Raw genomic sequence first — 14,003 nt, forward strand, 5'->3', positions numbered from 1 at the left:
AAGAAGGTATTCCGAACGACTGAACATACGAGCGTGTACAAGCTCACAAATATATAATGTTTCTAACATCTTGTAATTTAGATTTGTATGCAACTTAAAAATAAAGAACCCTTCTAGAACGTCTAGAAACTTTAAGAAAATGTAAGACAATTTTCAAGATACATCTTGCATATACTTTTAAACACGTCTGATTCTATAAGTCACTGACGGTTGAATAAGTTTATACATAATTAAACTTTTTTTCACGGTAATACCTTTCGATAACTTTATTCAATTTATAAAGAACTACTTTCATAATTTTTCTTAATTCTTATATACGTACTATCAAATGAGATGAAAATCTAAATAGAGATACATTTTTTACAACATAATTTTTCAATGCTTGGTCCCACAGTGACAGCGTGTGTAGTATCTTACGATCGTTTGAACAACTGTTAGGTTGTCTTAAACCTTAGCTAATACGCATTGTAGACGGACTATAAAACGCCAGTGTTTTTAAAATATTATCATTAGTCTTGTTACAAAACTCAATATTATTAGTGCGGGATTTTTGTCTTAATTGTGTGATTAATTAAAAGTTTTGTGCATAATGAAGTTTAACATGAAATTTTGTATTTTATTGCTTTGCTTGATGGCATTCATGGAAAATCATGCTTTTACACAGTCTCCCAAGAAATTGCTTGATGAAGTTGCTATACCACTTGCCAATACGCTATTGCCAGTCTTAGCCATACCACCACCTGCTGGACCATTAATGTTTGCTGGCATAGGATTATTGCAAATATGTTCTAACATAATAGGTAACCTAAAACCTCCAGAGGAAACCAAAGTACCAGTAGTTGAAAAACCACTGACAAAAATTGACCTAATGCAAGCTCGAATGGCTTTACTCGATCAAGTCAAAACTGTCGACGTTCACTTGCTTCAACAATCCGAGAAAATTATTCGTGAACTTACTATGGCTATTGAGTCTAATGGCATTTTCGAGAGAATGCGGTTAACACTTGATTATTTTCAAAGGTTGTTTGTCCATAGAATGTCAGCTATTATTAATCCTAAAATAACTGGAATACAAAAACGGTATACCATACAGGATATGCTTAGTTTTGGCAGTGAATATAGAACAAAGTTAAGTTCGTTTATCAATGAATTTATTAAGCCAAACGTAAATGGTCTTCTAATATTGAAGCCAACGAAACTATTCTTCGAACATATTTTGGAAAAGGAACATTACTTGGTAAGTGGTGATATTTTGAATACTTTGTTTTGCTTTTAATTTACACATTTTTAAAATGAGAATATTATTTGAAAACTGTCTTTTTTTACACTAGGGTGATTTGAATTAAATCTCAAAAAATAAGACTAAAACATCATAAATACATGTTTTTTTATGAATATCAAATCAATATTAAACCCAATTCATATTCAAATTATCGTATTAAAATTTATTTTAGTGTTTTTAAATGCTTTTTTTAAAATAAACTATTAGATTCAGTTCGACAAACCGGACCCATTATAAAAACTTCTTCTTATTTCAATCATAAATTTCGCACTTAAAAAAAATGATTAATTTCACCAATAGTTAAAAAACATCCATTCTTTGAAGAATTCATGAGTAATTTACTAGAGTTAAGCACATGTTAAGCACATGACCTTGAACAGCAAGAGTTAGTGCTGACAGTCGTTTTTTCTCTAAACTTCAGAGTTTACTTTTTAACTTTGCTAAATTTCAACTCTATTGTTATAAATTAATTTTTATTTTTATTTAACTAGTTTTGTAGCCTACATTTTATACAACCTTTAATGATTTAACAGGCTGAAGAGAATGACGACTGCAGTTCAGATCCACTACACAGCAAAATCTATAAATCTTTTGTGTACATTCTCAAAACTTTTACTGAAGCTTATCTTATGGCTATATCAGCTCATGTTGTACAATATCAAGAAGATTTTAACCAAGGCAGATTTTCAGGTATGTAAAAAAATATAAAGATTGTTAACGCATAATATCAAATACTGTCTTGGTTTTCAACATTATAGAAGCCGAAGAAATCAGAGAAAATGCAGTCTTACTCCTTGAAGAATTCAAAAGAGATTCAAAAATATTGATTGGAACTACTAAATTGGCGCTAGAAAATGCATCTCGGGAAATTCGAAACTGTGGACAAATCAGTTTATTAGAAGGTATATTCAACAATAAAAAAAGAAAGATGATGAAAAATTAATTTTTATTAAAATTTTAAATTTTACAGGAAAGACTTTTGAGCATATATCATTTAGCCACATGGTTCCAAAAATTGCATACTATGAATATATCGATGTTTTCTTATATAAATGTAAAAAAGAGCAATTTATAAATTTAACAAATTATGACATTAGTATGTGCAGTCCTTATACGGAAGATATTCCATTCGGTTCAGAATTAACTATTCAACTCAATGTAAGCATTTTATTGCATTTTCTAAATGCTTAAGGTGACAAATTATTTGTGTTTTATTTTTATTGCAGATGCATAATGGCAATAAACATCCATTTTCTTATATGAATGTTAAAAAACCAGATAACACAGAACAAATGTTTGGACATTATATTAGAAAGATGACAGTTAGTAATTCTTTTAAAACACATCCAGATTGCTACACAACTTTCTGTCATGCGACCAAGAAAAATTCGTATGCAATTTCTACTCAACGCGTGAGTGCCTTGCCTGGAAAGTGAGTCCTAACTCAGTTTAAATTATTTATAGCTAATATTATATTTTTTGCATTCTTTAATAATTGAATTGTTCGTATTGACTTAATGATAAATATCGTTAACTTATTTTTAGTGTCATCACTGGCCTTCGATTTAGAGTGAAAAATAAAGTCATCTATATTGATATTCAACAAGGAACGTACATTGACATCCTCACAGTTGACCCTCAAACAGTCTTTTGGACGGAAACTCCGGAGTCCGATCAGATAATATACTTAGGGGCTAACGTAAGGAAACTAGAATTGGGAAACTTCGAATTGAAGAACAATAGCTTATTAACATGTAAGCGAATATACAATATATACATTTTCAATTCAATTTCAATTATTAAATATTGGTCAAATTTTGATTTCAGCTCTTAAACTCCACAACTCAATACTCAGAAAAGGATTGATAAAAGTATCAATTGATGGACTTACCCCTCCACATATGAACAATACCGAATCAGTGAATTATGAAAACAACGAACTTGAATTGTAATTTAAAAATCAACTCATACTCAAAAAGAAACAAATAATAAATTGTTCTCATTTGGTTTTACAGAAATGAACTTCACCTCATTGAAGCTGATAATCCCGAGGAAATAGGAAATTTCAGCATTAAAAACATAATTTCAAAACCTCCTGTTCCTAATCAACGTTACTATGTAACATTCCAACCGTCGGATTTCAAAAAAGATTTCGGTCAAACAACCATTCCACTATTGGACATCAGAGAAGTTGTGTCCAATCCACCAGCACCATTGAATGGTTTTGGATTTTATCATCAATCTGTCAATGGATCAGGTGGATTTATTGGAATTAAATTGATTACACCAAAATTGACTGATCGAGTCGATTTATTTTAGTAATTGATTAACATATTTGATTTGTATTATTTAAGGTTAGAATATAGACTGATTTAATAATATTAATAGTAATTTAAATTTAAAATAACTTTTCTTTATTCATTTTTAAAACTCGTAGTTTCACAAGATTTCAAGGACTAAAAAATGAAACTTTATCAGAATATAATAAACCAAATTTTTGTTATCGAGGGCCTCCAGGCTAGAAGTAGATTATAAGTAATAGTCTGGTAGCCCTCGTAAATTTTAGATGATTGTTCATTAGAACTATCGATGATGATTGTTGGATCAATTTTATTTGAATCTTTTTGTGGAATGACTTATGGGTTTACATCTAAGCTTTCTTAGAAAGTTTGAAACACAAAAACAAAATATTTAAAATGGATCTATTAGTAGGTTATCTCTCGTTGTCTTGTTTATTTTAAAAGGGCTGCATACCGCCTTAAAGGGGCTTTAAAAACTTTTATATGACACTAATTAGATTTGAGTAAAACTTGTCATTAAAGTCAAAATGATGTAAGTTTTAACATATCCTGAATAACTCTATAAAAATAAATACATAAGTATTAAAACATTATCTTTGGAAAACTACAAGATCACATCCTTATTATTAATTTACGTTATAAATTGTTTTCCATGGAATAAGGTATGATTTTAAAATTCAATAAAATAAGTTGTATATGAGATATAAATAAAATTTAACTTTAATAAATTTAATTTGAGAACCCTATCAATGACATTATGTGTGAAATGTAAATTATATCGATAAATGGCGGCTTCGTTGGGTAGAGCGCATTCAAGGTCCACTTTCCGATTAATTTGTTCTATAAATCGGACTTAGTTTGATCAATGACATCTTCTATGTAATATCGAAACCTTCACTTCTACTTTAATTGCATCCTTCTGGAGGGAAATCGTGTTTACCGATTACTGGAACGACTCGTTTATTTTCCCAATTCATGAAAAAGGTCCCCAAATGCAATGGGAAACTATGTAGCGATAGAAAAACTATCGAGTATTCTAAAAATCTTCGAAGGCTAATATTTTAAGTCAATATTTCCAAATGGTCGATGCGGCATTTCTAAATGCCAATTTTTTTTGTCGTCCATAGCTCAAGAACCAATAGACATATTGACTTCAAAAAAATGTTGTTATACAGGTAATAATGCCGAAAGGTCCAGAAAGGACTCTAAAAAAAATTTAATGGGTGGTTTTTTACCATAGCAATTCAAAAAGAAATTAACATTTTAGTTAAATTTAAATATCTCATGAACCAATAAAGCAAATGGTTTTTTTTTATAAATCAAATAACCTGATTGATTCTCGATTTAAATATCTATTCAAAACATTTGGTTATAGGCTTTAAACTAATTTTATCTTATACAAAATATTGTTTTCAAAATGAAAAAAAAAATGAAAAAATTGAATTGGGATTTTTTTTACAAAAAATAAAAACCAACAAATAAATTATTAAAAGTTGGTAAAAATTGATTTTCGAATCTTCAAATAAATCTCGTCTTATAAAAATATTCATTCAACATACATTCAATTAAATTTTAAGAAAAATTGAATTGAAATTTTTTTTACAAAAAATAAGTACTCAAACAAAGCATTACTAAGACTTGGAATTGAGGTTTAAGTAAATTTCGACTTAAGCATCCTTTCAAAAATCGAGATTTTAGCTTCAAACTAATTTTATTTTATAAATATATTGTACTCAATTTGGTAAAATTTTGGGAAAAGTTGAATTGACAGTTTTTTGTACAAAAAAGAAAAACATAATCAAACTATACTAGGTTAGGTTAAAGCGGCTGCGGATTCAGAATCCACACACTTAGGCCAAAAGAAAAGGCCCATTGTGATACCACATGAATCTAAAGAATTACTTCTTATTAGTCGAACCATTTTGAGCTTTTTATAAAGCGAAGAAGATATTTGATATCCTTTTTAGCTAGTTCACTGGGATTATCAAAAGAGTAGTCTCCCAGATGAAGTCTGCGTCTTAGTGAAAGAGCAGGGCAAGTGCAGAGAACGTGAGAGATTGTTTCCTCTTCTTCCTCGTCCGTACAGCTCCTGCAGAAGTAGTTTGAGGCTGCACCAAGTCGTATTGCGTGTCTACCTATAAAACAGTGTCTCGTAAGGACACCTATTAGGGAGCCAATATGAAGTCTGCTTTGAGATAACAAGTCCTTAAAGCACTTTAGGTCCAATGAAAGCCATATGAGTTTTGTGGCTGCGCATGTTGGTAAATTGTACCACCGAGAGTTTGCTATCGCAAAAGCTGTTTCTTTTAGCAGAAGCTTACATGTAGCTATCGGTATACCTATCTTCTCCCTTTCAGGTGAAATAGGTATGAATTTTCCATTTTTAGCGAGTTCATCGGCTTCACAATTTCCCGTGATGTCTCTGTGGCCCGGCACCCAACATAGGTGAATGTTAAATTGCTGCTCCATCTCCATAAGAGACGATCGACAATCGAGGGCCGTTTGAGATTTGGTTGAGACACGGATATCAGAAGTTGATATCACGTTTTCTCTTAGCCAGGTGAGAACCTCTTTGATCGCTAAAATTTCCGGTTTGAAGACGCTACAATGATTAGGGAGGCGGAATGAGATGCTTAGATTAAGCTTTTCTGAGTACACACCACTACCAACTCCCTCATTTGTCTTGGATTCATCTGTATGAAAATTAATGCTTATGTCATAGAGGAGGTTTTGGTCTTCCCATTCATCTCTGGATGGAAGGGATACCTGAAAGTTTTTTTTCAAATTGGGGTTTAGGAATAGTTTAGTCTAAAGAGGTTCAAAATGATGGAGCGACCCACATTGTTGTTGGCCCATTGAGATGAGGCGTTAAGTCTTATAGCTGTACTCGCTGCCACTTATTTGCTGAAGATGTCGAGGGGACATAAGTATTGGTTGGATGACCGATGTGTATAGCCAATAGGTTATGTGAGGTTGAAAACCCCGTTGGCTTCCTATGGCTTTCTTGTAAAGGAAAAGATCTACTGTAGCTTTTTTAACTCTTCCTTGAATACTAGATTTCCAACTTAATTTTTTGTCAAAAATCGGACCCATATATTTGGCTTCATTGGTAAAAATTAGTGGTACACCTTTTATTGAAGGCGGTACAATTACTGGGATCTTTTATTTCCGTGTAAAAAGGACGAAGGTTGTTTTTTGGGGATCAATACTAAGTCCGCAGTGATCAACCCACCTAGTGAGCATATTAATTGCGTTTTGCAGTAGGTTCCTCAGTGTATTAGGATGTTCCCCTGTGACAGCGATATCAACATCATCGGCATACGCAGTCACTCTGTATCCTTCCCTCTCAAGGGATATTAGTATTTCGTTAACCACTATATTCTACAGGAGAGGGGACAGAACACCACCTTGCGGAGTGCCTCTACATACAGACCCTTTCGTACAAATATCCCCCATCTTAGCGTTGATGATCCTGCAATTTAGCATTAGATTAATAAACTCACAGATTGAGTATTCGACGTTTAGGGTCGTCATAGCTGAAGTGAAAGCGGATGTGTCAACTTTGTTGAAAGCGCCCTCGATATCGAAAGGCCACCATAGTACATTCTTTTTGCTCTATGGAGTATTTGATAGTTCTTACCAGAGTGTGCAAGGCTGTTTTTACTGATTTTCCTTTGCTGAGGTATAAATACCAGATTTAGACAACTTTTGAAGGGCAAAGTTATATCAATGGCAAGTTGTAGCTCAGCTGGTAGGATTTGATCTGGACCTGGAGATTTATAAGTTTTGAAACTATTCAGAGACCATGCCAATTTTTCTTTTGTAAACAGACCTTGAGGAAAAGTAAAGTTAATATCCGACCCAGGACGGTTTGTTGAATTAACGGATTTGGAGCTAAACGGGAAGTGGGTGTCTAGTAGCTTCGTATATGAAAATATGGGAATGGAAATAATATTTTTCTCTCGCTCCCGCGGAATTTCTCCACTTTCGATACTAGCGCCAAAGGCTCGGCATCCGGTCACCTAAAAGTTTTTGCTCATGAGTACACAATTTTCTTATACATGCTAGTAGCAGGTTTAGCGTTTTTCGCAAGAGTTAGTCCATGTACCATATGAGTTTTTAAGACAACTAGGCAAGGTTGGATTTGTCGAAAGAATCTTCCTTATCCTTGATGCCTCTAACTATACTAAGACTTGGTAAAAATTTACTTCCCACTCAAACATCTTTTCAAAAATTAAAACATATTAGCTTCAAACTAATTTTATCTAACAGAAAATATTGTTTTCGCAATTTTGTAATTTTTTTTTAATCCGTTTTTTTTTCATAAAAAAAAATAAAATCTACAAACAATAGTAGGTACGCAAATTTGGTAAAAATATATCTTCGGTTCTCGATATCTCGTAAATAATAGAAGACATTGACTTCAAATTCATTTCATTTATCCAATTTGCATTGGTTTATATAAGAAATAAAAACTTATAGGTAATGCTACTAAAATTGGTAAAAATTGGGTTTCGACTAAAAAATCTCCTTAACTAAAATAGATTTTGTAATCAAACTATTTCATCATATGCAAAATATTGGTGTTAATTTAAATTTATGTTTTAAATAAATCAACTGATACCTTTTTTAACGAAGCACGAAAACCTACAAACTTTTTAGCAAGCCAAAATGAAGTCTATATATTTGGTTATTTTTAAGATCTGGTAGAAAAAAGAGGTACGCACACACAGCAAAGACGTTTTTTTTTAAACGATAAAGTAAGATTATAAAGGCCTTGAAATATCGAATTTTTCAATATTAACTGATTTATTTAAATATGTTTTCTTATTTATTCACTAATTTGTGTCATTTATTTATCTGCTAACTTATTAATGATTTATTATGTATTCAACTATACTATGAGACAGTACCCGTGAAAAAACTTTTAAGTGGAACAGGCAGAGGTTGAACCCAAGCACTAACCATCACTCCACAGGTATTACTAATTATTTAATTAATTATTTATAATTCAATTTTTCGCTTTTGTTTACTTATTTATTCTGTGTTCAACAAGTTATTTGTTTACAAAACTATTGATTCATCAAACGTACTGTCCTTCTTTTTATTTATATATTTAATATAGCCTTGATTCCCTTTGGAAATTATGTGAAGTGGTTTGTCGAAAAGATAACATTTAAGCTGTCCGATGTCTCAAACTAAAATGGTTTACCACATTCCTTAATTGTGGAAAAATGGAAATTGAATAGAAAGTATTACAAATTTATTCATTTTTTATCTACAAGAAATTGTTTAAAAATATTTATGTCTATTTAAACGTTTTAAATGTTTTTTAATGAAAATTCAGCTTATAATTAAAAAAATTGAAGAAGGACAAAGAACTATGTTCACAATATTTATTTACAATTGTAGCATTCTATGAAACGTTTAAATATAAAAAGATCTACTGTATAAAACATGAAGCAGATTGAAATTCTTTATTTGTATATTTTAATGGATTTTTGATTTCAAACAACTGTGTACATACTTGCGGCGCTTTGTCTTTGGCTTGTTCATTATATTTTAAAGTTTTATTTGTTCAACATTTTAATTTAATAATACACATTTATTATAACTGAGGATATTTTGAATTATGCAAGTATTTTGTTAAAAACAATCTGTGGGAATTAGAGTGATTTTACCGTCAAAGCAGACAAATATTTAAAAGCAAATACCATAACAGCTATAGACTAGACTTTTATGTTTAACTTAAATAAATAAATTATATATTTTAAGAAAAATTTATTTAATGTCATATATTATCATCTCCACAGTTTTTTTGTTTGGAAGTTTTGAACTTTTTCAGCCAATTTAAATTTAATTTCTTTCTTAAAAAAAAATAACGACTATAAATATATTTATCTCTCCATTTCTTATAGTTCTCGAAAACTGTGCCACAAATTTCGTGTTTGCCGTTTTATTATATGATGGAATTTCCAAAACAAAAACCCGCCTGTATTGAAATTCACGAAAGAAGAAATACAAATTTTTCTGTTTACTTAATTTTTGTTACTCGTATATTAGGTAACTTTAATTCGAAGAAAGACCATTCTCATTTGAACAACTGTTGTTCGAACTATAAAAATTCGAAATCGAACCCAATGTATAAATGCGAGCATCTTGATTGAAAAACCTTCAGTCACTTAACAAACCTTTTAAAATTTGGTTTCAATAATTAGTTCGTATTGTATTGTAAAATAAAAGCGTTTTGTGCAATGAAGCTCAGTACTATAACGTTTGTTATAAGCCTTTGCATGGTGATGTTTGTTAATCAGTGCTCTTCGGACTCCCTTCAAGTTGCTATCAAAGTATTGCCTGTTTTAGGCATGAAATCAGATCAACGGAAGAAACTTTCTGCTGGATTGAATGCTTTGCAAGTAGCTTCTAGAATTTTTAAATCTGACAAAAAAGATGATGACAGTGAAATTCAACCATTAGCCGAAAAAATAGATCTCAAAGAAATGCGAACAGCTATTTTGGATGAATTTAAAACTATGGAAACACTATTTCTTCAGGAGTCTGCTAGAATAATTCGTGAACTAACAATGGCAATTGAGACAAATGGATTTTTCGAGGATTTAAGTCAAACTGTTGACTATCTTCAGAGGACATTTACGGATATGATGAATGTTGTGATAGATCCCAAAATCAAAGGAACACAAAAGCGTCTCATTATGAATGATATGTTGAGTTACACCAGTAATTATAGGAACAAATTGAGATCATTTATAAGTAAATTCATTAAACCAAATGTCAATGAAATGATGCTGCTGAAGCCAGTTAAATTATTCTTTGATTTTATATTGGAAAAAGAAGCTTATTTGGTAAGCGAAATTATGTTTTTGAGCTATACCCGATGGAATACAGTTTTTCTTCCTTTTTTATTAAACAGGCTTCTGAACAAAACGATTGTGGTACAGATTCAATGCACAACAAAATTTACAAAACTTTCCTCCTTCTGTTTAATATTCTAACCGATGGCTATAGTATGGCTGTATCAGCTCATATTGTAAAATATCAAGAAGAATTGAAGAATAACGATGTTTCAGGTACTCTGAGCAAATGAATAATATATTAATCTCATTTATATTTTAAAATTTATATTATACTCTTTTTAAAAGTCAAGTTACTCGGCAAAAACGCTCTTTCACTTATTAAGGAGTACAAGAAGGATGCCAGAGCATTAATTGAGACCACTGAATCGGCTTTAAAGAAAGCTTCTCGGGAAATTCGAAATTGTGGAACATTTGACTTGGTAGAAGGTATAAGATAAATTTCGAAAACGAACTATTATTGTTTATTTAAATTTACTTAATATTTCTTACCATTAATTAAAGGAAAGACATTTGAGCGGGTATCGATTAGTCACATGCTCCCTAAAATTTTCTACTTTGAGTATATAGATGTTTTCTATTATAAATGCAAATCAGAAGAAGGTTTTGCTAATATTACAAATTATGACTTTGTTTCGTGCAATAATTACACTGACATTATTCCATTTGGTTCAGAACTAACGATAATTCCTGATGTAAGTTATTTATTAATTTTTATCCAAGACTTATTTATTTTATCTGGTTTATTTTATTTTGAAATAATAGATTAAAAATCGAAATATTGGTAAGGGTCCACTTAATTTTATGAAAATCGTACTACCCGATAGAACCGAAGAAGTATTTGGACATCCTATGAATGAAGAGGGACCAGAATTGCGTTATAATTTCAAACAGCATCCGGAATGTCACACAAATTTCTGTACAACTTACAATAGAAATGTTTACGCCATTTCTACCCAACGCGTTACAGCCAGCCCTGGAAAGTGAGTATAAATTGAAACCTAAGTAAATTCCGTGTCATGATCCTTAACGCATAATATTTTTGTTTGCTAGTGTCATCACAGGAATGCGTTTTGGAATTAGGAATAGGGTTATCTATATTGATATTCAGGAGGGAACATTTTCGAGTATGCTCTCTGTTGACCCCGAAACAGTTCATTGGACAGAAACTCCTGAATCTAATGAGATTCAATACTTAGGTTCTGGACTTAATAGACTTGAATTGGGTGACTTCGAATTGAGGAATAATAGTTTGTTAACATGTAAGCGAATGATGCTTGTTGAAAATACACATTGTCATGACCACTGTCTTGTTTTTCCTTTCAGCTGTTCAATTTGCAAAGGGACTACAAAAAGGATTGATAAGAGTATTTATTGATGGCTTAACCCCTCCAGATATGAATAATACTGAATCAGTGAGCTATGAAAACCACGATCTTGAAATGTAATTCAAAAATTAATATCTAACGTCCAGAACTAAAATGTATTATAATTGTTTTACAGGAATGAACTTCAACTCCCTGAAGGTGATAATCCAACAGAAATGGACAATTCTATAGTTAAAAATATGATTTCAAAACCTCCAGTTGCTGATAAACGCTACTTCGTCCAATTCCAGCCATCTGATTTCAGAAAAGATTTCGGTCAATCAACCATTCCTCTATTGGACATCAGAGAAGTTGCTTCCAATCCTCCAGCACCTTTGAATGGTTTTGGATTTTATCATGAAGCTGTTAGCGGATCTGGTGGACTTATTGCGATTAAATTGATCACACCAAAATTGACTGACCACGTCGATATTTTAAGTGAAAATTAATTTTATTCTTATGATATTGATAAGGCTTGAAGTTAAAAATGAGTTTATTTAGTTGATTGTCTAGAAGCATTCAGAAATCATTTCACTGGTTTGAACATTTTGATTGGTATTTCTTATTTCGATTTTTTTTTAAACGCCATAAATTAGTTTTCGATTGGAAAGAAATAATGTGAATATTTTACAAATTGTAATATTAAAATATTTTAGTATGACACCAAGAAAAAAATGGTTTTGTAACTCAACTATTAATACGATTGTTTACGTGTTTCAAAATTGTATCGAAATTTAAATCACTAAATTTGCTATTCATAAAATTTATTAAATGCTCTTTATGATCTCCAATACATATAACAGTTTAGTTGATTTCACTTGAAATTCTTTAAAGTTGTACACCATTTCGGTAAAAAAGTCTTAATCTGGTATTCTGGAGTTATAAAACGATAATATAAGGGGATGTAATATTAAGTGACTTTACAATGTCTCATATTTAAGTTGCTTGTTGGTAATTAATCTACCAATCTCTGGGAAATCTGGCTGTTACAAATTTTTAGCTTATTGTAGATAATTTTCTGATAGTGAAAAAATCGTTATGTTAAAAAAGTACAACCAGACAAATGCAACTTATTATAATATTACACGTTTATAAAACATTGAAAGCATATTTCCATTGACAGATCTGACAATAGTGCAAGATATACAAATTAGCAAATATAATTAATTTGGAAAATTAAATTATCATTTCAGTAGCTAACTTTACTTTAATAGTAATTGAAAAATCATTGGAGCTGGAATTTGACTTATTGATGTCATAAAATAAGAAATTGTACCTAAAGTAAGAAATTGTTCACTATTTTATTAAAGTTTTATAGTTTCAAAAATTAATGTACTTTACAAACGAATGGATTTATTATTTAATTTGAAGAAGTTTAAAAATCTTCATCATTTGGGAATTTCAATTCCTTGGACGCATAACTCATTTTTTTGATTTAGAACTTTAACAATACAAAGTAGTCATGTTTTAGCTACATTCGTCAAATTGACAGTCATTTATTTCAACACGTTCAAAAGATAATTTTTTTTATCAAAATGATTTTTCTGTTTGGTCAGGTCTTGTAGTACTTGGCATTTTTTACGGGCTCTAATATTGTAAGCTAAGAAAACTATTTCCAATATGCTGGATGCAATACAATTTTAACCCATACCATACTTGAACATTTAAAACCCTCAACTATAAAAAAAACTTAATTTGAAAAAGCACTTTTCATGACAAGAATTGCTTTTGCAGGATTTGTCAATTTTTCACAAGATGCATTACCTGTGACAAAAAAAAAAACTTTTTGATAAAGGTAAATGTCTAAGCCAAGGCCTTAGACATAAGAAACCATCATGCCACGGGTACTACTAAACTCGATCATAACATGGAAATTTACCATTGTGGTCTGGGCCTGCAATCTAAAAGGTACAAAACTTTTGCTTCCGAATAAATTGTGGATATAGAAGTTAGGAAAAACTTCAAAAGTAAACTTATTAAATTTTAGCTAATAATCATTTAATAGCAAGTACATATCTGATTTTATTAAAAGTTGGGGTCTATATAAAAATTATTAACATGTGGGCGGATGGCACGCCCTATTGTACGGTAGACTCATTGTACTGATATAGTTATGTATCAAATACAAGGTGACATTGAGCTCTTAAAATACGAGTGGAATAATTTTCAAAGGTAAGATATT

General features: G+C 30.9%; 2 protein-coding genes across 2 annotated transcripts; both read left to right on the forward strand.

The window, feature by feature from the left end:
- Window positions 1-532: 532 nt before the first annotated feature.
- Window positions 533-4,228, forward strand: LOC129947447 (uncharacterized). Its single transcript, XM_056058001.1, has 8 exons — window positions 533-1,237; window positions 1,816-1,972; window positions 2,041-2,184; window positions 2,253-2,440; window positions 2,509-2,714; window positions 2,828-3,036; window positions 3,110-3,230; window positions 3,298-4,228. The coding sequence occupies exons 1-8, from the start codon at window positions 590-592 to the stop codon at window positions 3,599-3,601; spliced, it is 1,977 nt and encodes a 658-aa protein (XP_055913976.1). The 5' UTR covers window positions 533-589; the 3' UTR covers window positions 3,602-4,228.
- A 5,547-nt stretch (window positions 4,229-9,775) lies between these two features.
- On the forward strand, window positions 9,776-13,045 carry LOC129947115 (uncharacterized). Its single transcript, XM_056057550.1, has 8 exons — window positions 9,776-10,445; window positions 10,514-10,670; window positions 10,743-10,883; window positions 10,959-11,149; window positions 11,220-11,437; window positions 11,508-11,716; window positions 11,781-11,898; window positions 11,958-13,045. Exons 1-8 carry the CDS (start codon window positions 9,837-9,839, stop codon window positions 12,268-12,270), a joined length of 1,956 nt encoding a protein of 651 aa, XP_055913525.1. The 5' UTR covers window positions 9,776-9,836; the 3' UTR covers window positions 12,271-13,045.
- Window positions 13,046-14,003: the final 958 nt, after the last annotated feature.

Source organism: Eupeodes corollae, chromosome 2 (assembly GCF_945859685.1).
Source record: "Eupeodes corollae chromosome 2, idEupCoro1.1, whole genome shotgun sequence".
NCBI lineage: Eukaryota > Metazoa > Arthropoda > Insecta > Diptera > Syrphidae > Eupeodes > Eupeodes corollae.

Bases quoted from the DNA above. Each gene is read 5' to 3' on its own strand.
- LOC129947447 (XM_056058001.1), top strand. From the start codon at position 590: ATGAAGTTTAACATGAAATTTTGTATTTTATTGCTTTGCTTGATGGCA. The intron at 1,973-2,040 runs GTATGTAAAAAA...TCAACATTATAG, and splicing joins TAACCAAGGCAGATTTTCAG to AAGCCGAAGAAATCAGAGAA. The intron at 3,231-3,297 runs GTAATTTAAAAA...TTGGTTTTACAG, and splicing joins GAAAACAACGAACTTGAATT to AAATGAACTTCACCTCATTG.
- LOC129947115 (XM_056057550.1), top strand. From the start codon at position 9,837: ATGAAGCTCAGTACTATAACGTTTGTTATAAGCCTTTGCATGGTGATG. The intron at 10,671-10,742 runs GTACTCTGAGCA...TCTTTTTAAAAG, and splicing joins GAAGAATAACGATGTTTCAG to TCAAGTTACTCGGCAAAAAC. The intron at 11,438-11,507 runs GTGAGTATAAAT...TTTGTTTGCTAG, and splicing joins GTTACAGCCAGCCCTGGAAA to TGTCATCACAGGAATGCGTT.